Consider the following 15449-nt stretch of genomic DNA (forward strand, 5'->3'; position numbering starts at 1 on the left):
TGGTGTTATTATAAGCTTGTAGTAGAGCCGGGAGATGATCCGGCCAGTGTGGTTTCCTGTCATCCTCTAAAGTTGCTAGAAGGGACAGTAATGTCTGGTTAAACCGTTCACATGCTCCATTACCCTGAGGGTGATAGGGGGTGGTACGAGTCTTCGTACAACCATACAAGGAGCAGAACTGGGCCATGAGCTGGGATTCGAAAGCTGGGCCACGGTCAGATAAGATTCTCTCTGGACATCCCCAGGTCTGAATAACTGTTCGCCACAAAGCCTGGACTGTGGTCCCCGCCATTTGGTCCCTAGTTGGCACTGCCCATCCAAATCTTGAAGAAAGGTCAGTCATGACTAGGATATAGGGATAACGATCGTTAGGTCTCCCAAGGGATAAGTAGTCAATGACTATTGTTTCTAAGGGGTAGGAGCTCACAATAGGCACCAGCGGTGCCCTTACCTCTGGCCTTGCCTTGCTGTAGGTACATTGTGGGCAGCGTGCTGCCCAGTTCTTGATGTCATCGCCAAGTCGGGGCCAAAAGAAAGTTCTCCGCAGGGCCGCCTCAGTCCGAGTTGTGCTCATGTGTCCTGTAGCAGCATGGTACTTTTCCCACAAAGAAAAAGTGCAGGCGGGGGGCACCACAATCTGTGCCCGCCATTCTCCAGTGTGTCTTTCCTTAATGTTCCTACACAAAACCCCATCAGTTATTTGTAGCCTTACCCAGTGTCGCAACAGCCTCTTTGCTAGTGGGGCGGCCATCCTCCTCTCCAATGCATCTGGTTTTGTGCCCTTTTTGAGCCAACCGCAGACTAGTTTCAAGGTGGGGTCTGCTTGTTGGTGAGCCTCCCAGGTTTCATCCGGTTGGTCGGCTTGTGTCAAGGGGTCCACCATTTGAGCCTCGGTTACTCCCACCATCACTGCTCCTTCGCTCGTGTCTTCTCCAAATGGCAGCCTGGATAGAACATCTGCATTTTTGTTAGCCACACCAGGACGATACTTGATACAGAACTGGAAATTTGCCGGCTGTCCAACCCATCTTTGTTCAACTGCTCCCAGTTGGGCCGAGTCGAGATGCACCAAGGGGTTGTCATCTATGAAGCATGTGAAGTTTGCCCCCCAGAGGTAATCCTTAAACTTCTCAGTTACTGCCCATTTGAGCGCCAAAAGTTCAAGCTTAAACAAGCTGTAGTTGTGATCATTTCTTTCGGTTACGTGTAGGCTCCTACTAGCAAAAGCGATCACCCTTTCCTTTCCATCCTGTACCTGTGACAGAACTGCACCTAAACCCCCCAGGCTGGCATCTGTATAGAGATTGAAAGGCTGATTAAAATCTGCAAAGGCCAGAATAGGGGCAGTAGTAAGGGCTTGTTTTAGTTGCTCAAAAGCAGACTGGCAGTCCGCTGACCAGATGATGGACTTTGTTCTCTTTCCCAATGTAGCAGTCCCAACTAAAAGTGCGTGCAGGGGGGCAGCCACTTTAGCAAATGCTGAAATAAACCTCCTGTAATACCCCGCTAACCCTAAGAATGATCTTACTTCCTTAACTGTGGATGGTGGAGGCCAATTCTGTACTGCTGAAATTTTGTCTGGGTCTGTTGATATCCCCTGTTCGCTAACAATGTGGCCTAGGTACTTGACCTTCCTTTGGAGAAGCTTGCATTTTCGCGGTTGAAGCTTGAGGCCATGTCTATCCAGTTTTTCGAACACCTGTTCTAAGTGAGTGAGATGAGAGTCAAAGTCAGGGGAGAAAACCAGTACATCGTCCAAATAGATGAGTAGCGTATCGTTCACCATTCCCCCTAAACATCTCTGCATAAGCCGCTGGAATGTTGCAGGTGCGTTGCAGAGACCAAAAGGCATCCTATCAACCTATTGACCTTATAGAATACCATTTGATCTAAAGTTTATATAAGGCAGGGTTTTAGGGTTGTTCTGTATCACTCTGGTGAACGACCTGTGGCTAGCACCTCCTTCGTTATGACTGATCACAAAGTACTTTGTTAATTCATGATTTGTACAAGCAAAATACATTTATTGTAACCGCCATCTCTTGACTTTTCAAATTTACACAGTGCCGCTAGAATTTTTCCATATCACTACTCCAGTGTCCAACATACTTTGTAAGAGGGTTCTCAGATCAGCAAAAAGACTTGGGGGTACGGGGCGGTACCTTTCTCTGCTAGGGGCAGCTGTTCCAGTGGGGATTTGGTGTAGCACTGCATCTGTCCGGCCAAAGAGAGTGTCCATCTTTTGTTGTTGTTCAGCAGTCAGGTTCTCCCCTTGGAGGGAGTGCACTGGGATTCCAGTGGGCTCCACCCCCTGCACCGTTCGTACGTCCACTTCCACCGTTCCTGGGGATGAAGGTCGAAGCACTAGCTCCCTTTCACCTCTGACCTGCTGGGGGTCAATTTGGTAACCATTGCAATGTGGGGGGTCTGAGACAGCCCGACAGTTAAAAGAAAATGCTTCACTTTGTTTTTGTATGAGGTAAATTTGTCGCAATACGACAGTGGGTCACAATGACTGATGGGTCAGAATGACCCGAAGATAACACAAGGGTTAAGATGATGCAGATGATGCAGTTCAGCTTCCACACTGCCTCTTTTGTGTCACTCACACATTTTTGAAATTCATTTCAGCTTGCGGGTATTTTCTCATTTCTCACTTTTATACTTTTTAAAATATAAAGGTTTTTGTGCAAATTATTCTCCCTTTAAAAGTAATGGTAAATCCTTTCAAATCATTGTTGGAATGCTGCTCCAGCCCCTTTCAAAAATACCTTTCGGTTGCTTTGAAGCTTCAGCTTATAACTTTCTATTAAATTTTCACTATTTTCAGCTTTTTTAGCATGGTCAGCTATCCCCATTCAGGTTTTCAGCATTCTCACTGCTGTTTCGCAGGAACAGCCTTTTCTAGTTATTATTATTATTCTTTTTGCCCCCCTAAAACTCAGTCTATATTTGGCCTACATAGACAACCTAGGTGTCAAAAGTTTCGTCTTGGTAGCGATTGAGTTGCTTCTATTGGGATTTACGTTCCGTTGCATGGTTTAGGCTCAAGTTAAGTTTTTCTGGCGAAAAGTGAAGCTAACGGTGGCTAATTTGCTAGCCACAGTCACTGACGTTACTAACGTCACTACGTCACTAACGTCACGAAAACACACGTGACTACCTGTAGCAGAACATTCGTTTCGCATCTGTTAACTTGGGGGATAGCTAGGCTAACTATAGCTTTACTGCAAGGCAGCTGCAGAAACGCCACAAGCAAAGAGGCCAGGGTGACTATTTACTAATTTTACTTTGTGATGTGAAACAATTGTGAAATGTAATGTACAATATTAGCTGATATTATTAAGGCAGTAGGCCCACATCTACTTTCGGAAACGGTAGTCTACTATTTCACTGAAGCATTAGCATGACATGACCTCTGTTGCCCGGGCAACACATACTACAGTGGTCTATGATGCATCTGTTTTCAATCGTTAAAATAAACATTCCTCACAAATACATTTTCGTTGTAGGATTTATTGGGTGTGCTCAAGCCTTCGGCGAGAGCACAACCTTTGTTCTCTCACATATATATTTGGGTGTGCTCAAGCCTTCGGCGAGAGCACAACCTTTGTTCTCTCACATATCGTTACCTCAGAATAATAAGGTTCTATCTGCGTTCAGGTCAGTTTTGAGATATTGAGGTTTAAAGTTTTAGCATTACAAATAGCAAAACTGACAAATGGAGCACATTTCTTTATAGCACCAGAGTTACATACACCTTACATGTATTTTACATCTGAGATACCAAAATTCTACATGAATTGTAAATTAGGGTTTTTGAAACAGGTCAATTGTAGATAGAACCTTATAGTTCTAAAAACTAACAGCCGCCTTGGAATTATAAGGTTCTATCTTAAAAGACTGAAAAAGTAACAATGATTATCAAATAAGTTTAACAATTTACTTATACATACTGTTGGGATGTTCAATTTATATAATAAAAAGTGTATTTTTATTGGTTAATATGTTAAATCTTCATGCATTCATGCACTTACTGCTATAACACTATCTTTCCAGTGCGTCATTTTTCCTTTCATCTTTCTTATTCAAGATAACAGTAATTTAATAATGTTAAATGTAAATGAATGATTTAAAACATACATGGTCTGATGAAGGTCAGGTCCTTCAGTTTATCAAAGTATTTTCAGTAGAAAACCAAAACGAGTTGAAAGAATATTTAAAATCAGTCTTTATTTTTTTAGTTTATCAAATCATTTTCAAACAATTTAAATGTAAAATTCATCATACATCACACATGGCAATACTGACACTCATTCAGATAAAACTGATCAGAAATGTTTTGCTTATGAACAAGGTATTTCAAACTCAAGACTGGTTACTTAAAATCGAACTTATTTGAGATGCTGCTCCTTGCAATGAAAATAATTTAATGCAATAAAAATATACATAGTATCTCTTACTATACACATACATCACATACTTACATCACATACTATTCACTTTATAATCAACACACAGCCCATGTTGGCAACATTAAGGCCTATTGGACAATTATTTATTCAACATATCAATGAATTTCCAACCCATGACATCCATACATCTATACATCTATACATCTATACATACATACATACATCTGTACATCTATACATACATCCATACATACATCTATACATACATACATTTTGCTCATTTCTTCATTATTGTATGGTAATACTCTTTATCTGCAAGTGGCATGAATCTAAACATTGACTCTAGATCATTCATCTTGACCTCTGGGATGTGGCTCTGTTTTGGGAGCATCCTTGGCTTGGGTAGGGTGCATGTAGGCGCCAAGTTTGGTTTCCTGGTTTTACTTGGTCCTCTAAGGTTTACTGCTACCTCTAATGCCTGTGCATGTGATGTTTTGTAGTGAAGTGTATATGGGCACTGATCAAATACGAGCTGACACACTGCAGAAAATGGCACCTGTTTGTACTTGAACAGTTTGGAACATGAGTGAAAGTCATAGAAATCTGACTCTCTCATCTGTATAACTCTGTATGGGTTGTTCCTGTTTACTTTGAGTAACACACGCAATAATGACACGGGAGAGTAGAATTCAGATAATGCCATTGCCTTCTCAATTTGACTGTGCATGTTATCTACCTCTTGTACAGCAGAATGACCTGGGGTAGAGTACTTCATTGTTATCTGGTGAATCTTAGAATTCCTTGTCAAGAATTCTGCCATAGCAAACGCTATTATGGAGTTTCTGTTTTGGGGCACACAGCTGTCACTCCATGTAATTATGCTCGTGGCATATGGGTGGTCAAGAATAATTTCGTCGAAAATTTTAACAAGTGCACTAGCAATGTCGTTAGCCCCTCTGCCTGACATTCCCTCTGTCCATATCGCACAATAGCCTTTCTTTGAGAGAGAGCTATGAGCTGTAAGATTGTACACGTTCAGTTTTCGTTTGTAGAAAAATGAACTGATCTCTGCACGTGGACAAGTTATAACATTCTGAAGGTCAAAACACACTACTAATGTGTTTTCAGCATCCCTGTCTGCCTGTCGCTCTTGGCGCATTGCAGTTTTGTCGGTAATGTGTTTCCTCTGTTTGCTATCAGCAACTTCGCTAAGAAGATTCTGTTCGAGAGCTGTCTGATAAGATTCACACTGATCACACCTATCCTTTTTAGGAACGTGAAAACTGAGGTTGAACTCAGAGTTGAAAATGAATCTATAGAAAGACTCCTTTACAGGTGTATTGCCCTCTTCAAGACATTTACGTTTGTACAGATCATACATTCGAGACACATTGAGCGTGGATTCCAGATACTGCCTCTCTGTCCTAGCCCTGCAGTAATGGGATTCAACAACAGGGAAAGACCTGATGTGATCCCGAACCTGCTCTTTTAGTTGAAGATCTATCACACGTTTTGTATGTTTGCCTCTAGAATCAGGTTTTGGCATGCCAGTCGTTTGGTTTTTCTTTAAATGTGTGTTGTAAACTGGCTTCTGACTAATTGCCAGAGTGCCCAGGTAAAATGACTTGCACACTCTAATCCTCTCACCCTCAATATTCAGGTAGTATTTAAATGAGAATGTGCGTTTTCTTTGTGATTCGCAGCATGTTTGCCTTTCTTTCATTGCACATTCTGTTGTCATTGCAATGTAATCATGTTTCCTGTTTTGTGTCAATTTGTAGTAGTCCAAGAAACATTCTTCCCTTTCAGTAGGGGTAACCTTCTGTGCACATTTAAATTTACAAGAGAGGGCACAATTTTTCTGTGATCTTACTTTTTTGGCTGGAACTTTTGTATTGCTTGCATTAGTGTATTCTTTGCCTTCTTGGTGTAGCCTCTTGCGGATATTTGCTTTCCATTTAGATGAATTTGATGGTCTTTTTCTTGTCTTTTTCTTTGGTTCTGTGTCCCCCAGCTCCTCTCCTGCCATGCCCGACTCCTCTGTTGCCCCCAACTCCTCATCCACAGTCTCACCCAGAATGTCTGTTGCCCCCAACTCCTCATCTACAGTCCCACCCAGAATGTCTGTTGCCGCCAACTCCTCCTCCTCCACAGTCCCAGGCTCAGCATCTTGGTCAACATCACCAGTCTGTGGGAAAATTACTGATATTATACCATTGCTGTAATCATATAGCACAATAGAAAATAGATGAGAATCAAGGATAAAATTAAAATCCCTTTAGGCCCATGTATTCCTCCATTATCAGTTCTAGATTACATTAAATTCAACTTTATCGTCATTGCACAAGTAAGGACAACCAGTATGAGATGCAATTTAGCTAGCGTTAGCTAGCGTTAGCTAGCGTGATGCAATTTAGCTAGCGTTAGCTAGCGTTAGCTAGCGTTAGCTAGCGTTAGCTATCTAAGTTGCCTTCGGCATAATCTAAAAGCACGAGAAAGAAATACATTACTTAAATAAATCCCACTGTATGTTAGGGCTTGCCTCAAAATGATGACTAAATTACATGTATGCTACTAAATTAACATTAGCACACTATCTATAGCCTGGTATTATAGATAGCCTATGTAGTGATTATCTCCTCAGCTAATACTGCACAGGAATGGCAATTTCCTCAACAAGAACTGACATTAAAGCGATTTTAAGAAGATAACTCACCTGTTTCTTTGTTAGTTCATCGATGAAATCATTAACCTTTAAATTGCGCGTAAATCTGGCTTTGGTTTTGCTTGACATTTTTCCATCTTCTATTACTGGGGTGAAAAAGACAACCTGGCGCCATAAAGAGACTTCAGAGAGCGAGCGCCTGAGACAGTATTTGATTGGTCCTTCTGTAAATATTCCAAAAGATGATTGGGCCACAGATAGAACCTTATGAAACTCCAAGTCTGAGCGTAACTTTGTAGATAGAACCTTTTAGTTTTGCGAATAAAACACCCAAAATTAATTTTATTTAAAAAAAACACCTTAAATAATGTTCACAAGTTATACCAGAGTAAGACTATGTAAATAACTCAATTTTGACAAAAATGTCAGATAGAACCTTATTATTCTAGGGTAGCGATATATATTTGTGAGAATGCTGTTCAGCATTCTCACTATTGTTTTTCAACTTCTTAGTTCTTCCGCCGTTTTTTGGCCTTTAACTCGTTCTGCATACTTTAACCGATTCCTACAACTTTTGTATCAAAACGTTCAGCTCCTTCAGGAGATGATGGCTATGACTTTTGGTATTTCTCACTTTTATACTTTTTAAGACATTAAGGTTTTTGTGCAAATTATTCTCCCATTAAAAGTAATGGTAAATCCTTTCAAATCATTAAAAAGCTTCCTCCTCTTTCAAACGTAACTACTTCAGCTTACTTTCAGCTAGAGACACCATTCAACCTTTAAAATGTTCACAAGACATTCAGCTATTCCCAAATGATTCAGCTTTTTCAAATGTTCAGCCAATTTTGAATTATGACAGTTTGAAATACATTAAAATGTTTGCTCCTTCTTGATTTTTATGAATGAGCAGCAAGCAGAGTGGCACACTCTGCTGGCTGCTCTTTTTCTGATATTCAACTAATTTGTCAAACAAATTCCTCTAACGTTCATATAGTTTAACTTACAGAAACAAGTTATACCTTAAAATGTAGGAAAAATTGTCCTCTTTCAGCCAATGTAACTACCAAAGAGCTCACATTTACAGATTTTCAGCTATGAGCCTTGAAGCGAGAGCAGCCTTTCAAATTCTCTCACTAACTTCAATGGAGAGGTGAGTAAAATCAGTCAGAGAAAGCAAGAAGGAACAAGATTTTGAAACTGCCGATAGAGTCGTATTTCTGACCGCACAGACATATAAAGGACATCTCTGGTTTCGGCAGAGTCTTGGGTCTCGGAAAATATCCTTATATTTTGGATTGGACGTATAGTTTTGCGTCTAGGTCAACTTGTTTGAGGTGTGGATGCTAGGTAAATGTTCGTTTTTCTCTCTGCCTAGCTCGTTAGCTATCACAGCTGCGCCATCACCGTGGCAACCAAACAAACAAGCACCAGGAAAGCAAAAGGAACACGTTTTTGAAACTGCAGGTAGAGTCGTATTTCTGACTGCACAGACATATAAAGAATATCTCTGGTTTCGGCAGAGTCTTGGGTCTCGGAAAATATCCTTATATTTTGGATTGGATGTACAGTTTTGCGTCTAGGTTATCTTGTTTGAGGTGTGGATTCTAGCTACATTTCTCTTATTCTCTGCCCTCAGCGCGTTAGCAATCATAGCTGCACCATCACCGTAACGGCAGACACGCACCACTCAGTCTCTCACACAGGTGATTGGTACGTTTACTTGACCATGAGAAACACGATTACTAGCAATTGTCGGTTTATGCCAATAATACGATTACTCCGTTTACATGTGTAATTAGTTATGCGATTACTCAATAAACGCGTCTACATGATTCTTTTTTATTAATCGTTGTATGCTCCACGGACAAAACTTGCACCATCATCCTTCTGCAACAAAGTGTCGCCGTGTCTTCCTGTATCGGCTCTACTGCTGTATGTTTCATTCCATCAACACATTGAATCCAACTAAGAAAGCCGAGTAAACGCATAGGCTACATCTGCTACTGCTAATACTATCCCAACTATAATTTAATCTGTTAAAACGATAATATTCTTGTTACGACTAGCTAGCCTACTTCTTCTTCTGTTTAACAGTTCAGCTTTCAGCTTCTCCCACATTGTAGGCTATTTTAGCTCTCAGCTTTGTTAAGATGATGCAGTTCAGCTTCCACACTGCCTCTTTTGTGTGACTCACACATTTTTGAAATTCATTTCAGCTTGCGGGTATTTTCTCATTTCTCACTTTTATACTTTTTAAAATATTAAGGTTTTTGTGCAAATTATTCTCCCTTTAAAAGTAATGGTAAATCTTTTCAAATCATTGTTGGAATGCTGCTCCAGCCCCTTTCAAAAATACCTTTCGGTTGCTTTGAAGCTTCAGCTTATAACTTTCTACAAAATTTTCACTATTTCAGATTTTTTAGCATGGTCAGCTATCCCCATTCAGGTTTTCAGCATTCTCACTGCTGTTTCGCAGGAACAGCCTTTTCTAGTTATTTATTATTGTTTATTTTCGCCCCCCTAAGGATCAGTCAATATTTGGACTACATACACAACGGCGGTGTCAAAAGTTTTGTCTTGGTAGCGATTGAGTTGCTTGTATTTTTATTTACGTTCCGTTGCATGGTTTAGGCTGAAGTTAAGTTTTTGTGGCGAAAAGTGAAGCTAACGGTGGCTAATTTGCTAGCCACAGTCACTGACGTTACTAACGTCACTAACGTCACGAAAACACGCGTGACTACCTGTCGCAGAACATTCGTTTCGCATCTGTTAACTTGGGGGATAGCTAGGCTAACTATAGCTTTACTTCAAGGCAGCTGCAGAAACGCCACAAGCAAAGAGGCCAGGGTGATAACTATTTACTTTGTGATGTGAAACACAATTGTGAAATGTAATGTACAATATTAGCTGATATTATTAAGGAAGTAGGCCCACATCTACTTTCGGAAACGGTTTTCAATCGTTAAAATAAACATTCCTCACAAATAAATTTTCGTTGTAGGATTTATTATGACATTACATTACAAGTAAACGATGTTGTGGGTGAAATGATCATTACCTGTGGTTTCAAACCAGTGTTGCTCACTGCAACGCTGTAGCCTACGCGAGACACTACAAAAACATCTACTGTACACAGCTGTAGGAAGTCAAACGTTGACAGAACATGTTACTCCCCTTACTCAAATCAAAAGTCTATCTAACTACTAACCTTAACTTCATTGCCACAGCCAGGAACGTTAAATCCAATTCAACCAACGCAATCGCTACCAAGACGAACGAACACAGCAGTAGTCTAGTACTGTACCGTAGTAGTACAATTTACCGGGGCAGCTTCTCCACACAGGGCTATATCGCACTTGGCGTTGTTATAGTACTGACAATGATCGCTACCATTATTATGACATTAGATTACAAGTAAACGATTTGTGAGTGAAATTATCATTACCTGTGGTTTCAATCCAGTGTATCACTGCAACGCTGTAGCCTACGCGAGACACTACAAAAACATCTACACAGCTGTAGGAAGTCAAACGGCGACAGAACATGTTCGGCACTCCCCTTACTTAAATCAAAAGTCTATCTAACTACTAACCTGAACTTCATTGCCACAGCCTAAACTTTGTCAATCTGTTCATGAAAATAATTAATTTCAGCCTAAACCGTACAACGGAACGTTAAATCCAATTCAACCAACGCAATCGCTACCGAGACGAACACAGCAGTAGTCTAGTACTGTACCGTAGTAGTACAATTTACCGGGGCAGCTTCTCCACACAGGGCTATATCGCATTTTGCGTTGTTACTGACAATGATCGCTACCAGTGAGCTTTTTATGAATGAGCGATTTTCCACTAAATAAATGTCAAGCTTATTTACGTTTTTGGGGGCATATTTTCAGTTAGCAGATGGTACTGTTTGAATCGCGATTCCATCTTCTACTGCCGGTAACGTCGTAGAATAATCTTCAAAGGGGGTTCTTTATTAATGGGTGTTTGTAAGAGTGGGTGTTGTTCATCCTCATGGATGATGAGCTCTCCCTCACAGCCCACATTGCTGCAGTCTCCCGGTAGTGTAGATTCTCTCTCTACAACATCCGGAAGATCAGGAGATACCTGTCTGAGCATTCCACCTAGTTGCTAGTCCAAGCACTTGTCCTCTCCAAGTTGGACTACTGCAACTCGCTTCTCGCCGGTCTCCCAGCATGCGGTCTCCCAGCATGCCACTGGCTACCCATCACGGCCCGTATCAGATTCAAGACCCTGGTACTGACCTTCCGAGCAGTGAACGGGACTGCACCAGACTACATCCAGTCTCTCCTCCAGCCTTACACCCCCACCCGGCACCTTCGGTCTTCTTCTGACAACCATCTGGTAGTCCCACCTCTCAAGAGCGCCCGCTCCCAACCCAAGCTCTTCTCCTGTCTGGCCCCCCAATGGTGGAATCAACTCCCCACCTCCATCAGAGACACTGAGGGCCTCATGTACTAACGCTTTTGCGCCCACTTCATTTGTTTTGCAATTTGCGCGTAAAAGCATGGCGAGGTATGTACAAACATGCCGCACTGAGGTAAAAGCGCAGACTGCGCTGGTTGCGGGAACTGAAAATGGCAAATTGCGCTTTTCCGTGTCATGCATATGCATTTACGGGAGGGTCTAGGTGAAAGTGGGAGTTTCCCATAAAGAGATGGGAGGGGATGCGTAAAGTGCGCCTATTTATGTATTCTGCGGTATGTACAAAAACCTGTGAAAGCGCACCTCTATTTTGCGGTGAAAATTCTCCGCCTGTTAAAAGCAGGCGTAAACCAGGATGCGCATATGCCTCCTGGTGAAATGGCAGCCGTAACCCGAGCAAGACGAAGACATAGGCCAAAGGATTTTTGCCACAAGGTTCACACTTTTTGAGTTGAGTGAACATAAAATCATTACGCGTTACAGATTAAGCAGCCATGCAATATTACAGTTACTGGAAGAAATCAAAGATTACATCGAATCTCCGACTCAGTGTTCACAATCCATTCCAGCAGTTGTTAAACTCATTACAAATATTGGCATCAGGATCATTCAAACAGTCATCACTGTTTTGACTTTGGTGGCTGATCCATGATGGAAAGAGAGAAGGAGGCCCATTCAATTGCGCGTTTAAATGCTCGCAATGTACGGTATAGTGGGCGGAGAAAGTCGCTGATTACCCGATGACCTGCAGGTTTCGTAAATACGACGTAAACTGAAGTATCACAGCGTGCGCTTTCTGCGTGTTGGCCATACATTTACATTTAGCAGACGCTCTTATCCAGAGCGACTTACAGTAAGTACAGGGACATTCCCATGGCGCGTATAACGCTACGTTTGCAAATGTACGTACATGAGGCCTTGACTGTCTCCCCACCTTCAAGAAAAGGCTAAAGACGCACTTGTTTCGGGAGTACAACGGTACTTCAGAAAGATTTGCTGGATCAGATGTTAGTTCATTTCCTCCAGGAACACAATGACACTTATTGAGGGACTTGTTGCACAGATTTAACTTATTGTACTTGCTGTGACTTATATTATTGTTGCTTGCTTGTTTATGATCATTGACCTATGCACTTTTGTAAAGCTTTCTCTTGGAAGTCGCTTTGAATAAAAGCGTCTGCTAAATGAATACATGTAAATGTAATGTAAGAGTGTATGTGTCTGTGTGTGTCTTACCTGTGTCTTTCCCCCTGTGCTCTCCTGGACCATACTGCGGGACATGGAGGAGGTCACAGCGTAGCATTGGAAGAACCCACCGACTGAGTTACTGACACCCAAAGCCACCAATTCCTATGGGGAATGGGGGGTAGGGGAGAGACATACTACAGTATATATTTGTGTGCAACAGCATGACAGGACAACAAGTATGGCAGAAGAGATGGACCATTTTGGTTAGTAAAACCACTTGGTTTGTAATCATTTTTTTTTTTTTTTGATGAAACCCTAAACTGCAAACCATAATCCACTACATGGTTCTAAGAGAGAGACAGAGAGAGAAAGTTCCAGTCGGTAATGAGGGTAAAGAGAGAAATGAGACAGTGACAGTGTGACTAAGTGTGATGGTACATGCTAAACACAGTCTGACATAAAGGCTGGATGAGTCTGGTTGTGCTGGACCTGTACCCAGGTTACTATGAGCAGTATAAATGACGTAAATGACGTAAAGTTATGCGTATTGCAAGTTTGATCCAGATGTATATAAACTACTTCAAACACCTAGTTTATGTGGAGGGTGCATTCACAGTGCAGGAATTTCCATTCCACTGAAATCCCATTAGATGGTGCTATTTTCACTAGCACTCAAATTGTCTTTTTATGTGTATTTGACTACAAATAAAAATGTCTGTGATAATCTGCATTGTTTACTGAATGATTGTACAAGGAAAACAATAGAAAACATTTATAGTGAAAGATCATAATGGAAATCCCCATGGAGTTACCATCTCTCTGCAACCTTATGCATGAACCTGTGTGTGTGTCTGTGTTTGTGTTGAAGGCTCACCTGGTTACTGTCTACCTTGTAGCCATGTTTGAGGCCAAAGGTTTTGCCCAAGGAAATGACAATGGCATAGCCAATGACAGCTATGGCAAACGCATCGCCTATTAAGTCTGGGAAGAGACTCAAATCAGGGACCACAGGGGCATTCATCCTGGTGGGGGAAGAGGGAAAGGAGAACATGGATGGGAGAAGGGAAAAAGAAAGTCAAAAAGAAACTGACTGCTTGCACTAATACTAATACTATACCTAATATACGGCACCATAATGCACTGTGCTGTTATAAATATAATGTACTGATACTGATTGATACCAAGACTGACAAACATAGACAAGCAACAGTGTATCTCTGTACATATTATCTCCATATTTTGTTTTGAGAGCGTACTCTGACCTTATATTTGGTGACCTTATGACCCATACAGACGCACACTATAAAAACACGCACTAGAACAGTAAGCTGTGTGCTGGTACGGTCTGTTTCTACCTTTCTCCAGAATAAAGAGTCCCTGTGCACTCCTACTGTCTAGATCCTTAGAGATAATTCTGACTCAGGCCTCTGTACAACACAGTACAGCATGATAAGGCCAGAACCTGATACTGTATCAATCAGTTTGGATCCACTGAACATATGTACACCCCACATACACACACATCCACACAAACTTACCCGCTGGGTATTTCTCCTACAACACTAATATGATATTGCTCCTTCAGTTTGGTGTAGTATGATATGATTGTTGCCACAATAACCTTTTGGAGAGGCAAAAGGCAAGATGGTCTTCACATGCATGAAGTTGGCATGCAGTTGTGCGTACAAGTATTAGCACATGGTTGGTTGTAATGCTGACATGACGGTCCTCATTTGATATGCTGCGTTGATTGTTATACTGACTAGCCTAATTAGATTTTTTTTCCATCTGCAAGTTTTGTCTATCTTGGGTCAATCAGCTTCAAATCGCGCAAAACACGACAACGCAATAGGCTAATAACCGGCAATAGGCCTAAGCAGAACAAGCAGGTTAAAGATTGATACATATTCAGTAAAACAAAAACAAAAAAGCATAGGCCACAATCATGTTGATCAGCAGTCTATGATAGTACTAGGCTACTTATTACAATACTAAACTTGCAACACGTTTAACAAAACCAATTCTTATAGTAGCCTGTCTGTAGTTTTATCATTCTAAATCGTGGGAGTGACTGAACACCTCTGCTTCCCGGTATAAGAAAAGTCCCTCCCTCTCTTCCTCTCTTATCCAGCGTCCCTCTCTTACCTCATGGAATCTTTTAACCGTTGTCTCAGGGGGGGTTTGTTAGAGTGTGTCCTCTTCCGGGCTCTCGTGTCCAGACAAGGCTCATCCAGAACGTCTCTCTCCACATAAAACTCTTTAGTCCCCTGCGCCACCATGGTCAACCTGTCCTGGTTCTCCTTGACTTTGTCTATCTATAACTACAAGAAAGATTTCTGCGATGAAAGTGAACAGGTCTGTTAAGATGCTTCTCTGTTTCACAGGTGTTTGTCCAGGTTGGTTGTCTGAGAACAGTGAATGGGATGTTGAACACTGTGACTGTAGGTGTGACGGTCTCTCCCCTGTTCTTATGAGGGAAGACACACACACACACATGTATACACCACGCCTCCCCATACAATTGTGAGTATATGTTTTTGTGTGATCTTTTGATGATTGACCTTGGGAAAACTCCAGCATGACTCAGTACACACACATTTATACATAAGTGCATAGATGCATACATATGCAAATTAAAACTCTTATGGACCAATTTTAAAGTCTATATATACAATGATTATAATATAATATGTTTGTCTCAGTTACTATGGGTTTTCTTATATTTGA

The 15449-nt window shown here is 41.4% G+C and overlaps 1 protein-coding gene across 2 annotated transcripts; it reads right to left on the reverse strand.

Moving 5' to 3' along the window:
• Positions 1 to 11212: 11212 nt before the first annotated feature.
• LOC134018490 (sulfate transporter-like) lies at positions 11213 to 15166 on the reverse strand. 2 transcript variants are annotated; one of them, XR_009929941.1, is made up of 3 exons: positions 14261 to 14352; positions 13597 to 13744; positions 11213 to 12884 (listed from the first exon to the last, which is right to left on the reverse strand). XR_009929941.1 is itself a non-coding variant. In XM_062458456.1 (3 exons), the coding sequence occupies exons 1-3, from the start codon at positions 14999 to 15001 to the stop codon at positions 12624 to 12626; spliced, it is 543 nt and encodes a 180-aa protein (XP_062314440.1). In that variant the 5' UTR covers positions 15002 to 15166; the 3' UTR covers positions 11213 to 12623. The 2 variants fall into 2 exon arrangements, 1 of the variants encoding a protein (XP_062314440.1); XM_062458456.1 differs by lacking the exon at positions 14261 to 14352 and adding an exon at positions 14868 to 15166.
• Positions 15167 to 15449: the final 283 nt, after the last annotated feature.

Source organism: Osmerus eperlanus, chromosome 4 (genome assembly GCF_963692335.1).
Source record: "Osmerus eperlanus chromosome 4, fOsmEpe2.1, whole genome shotgun sequence".
Lineage (NCBI taxonomy): Eukaryota > Metazoa > Chordata > Actinopteri > Osmeriformes > Osmeridae > Osmerus > Osmerus eperlanus.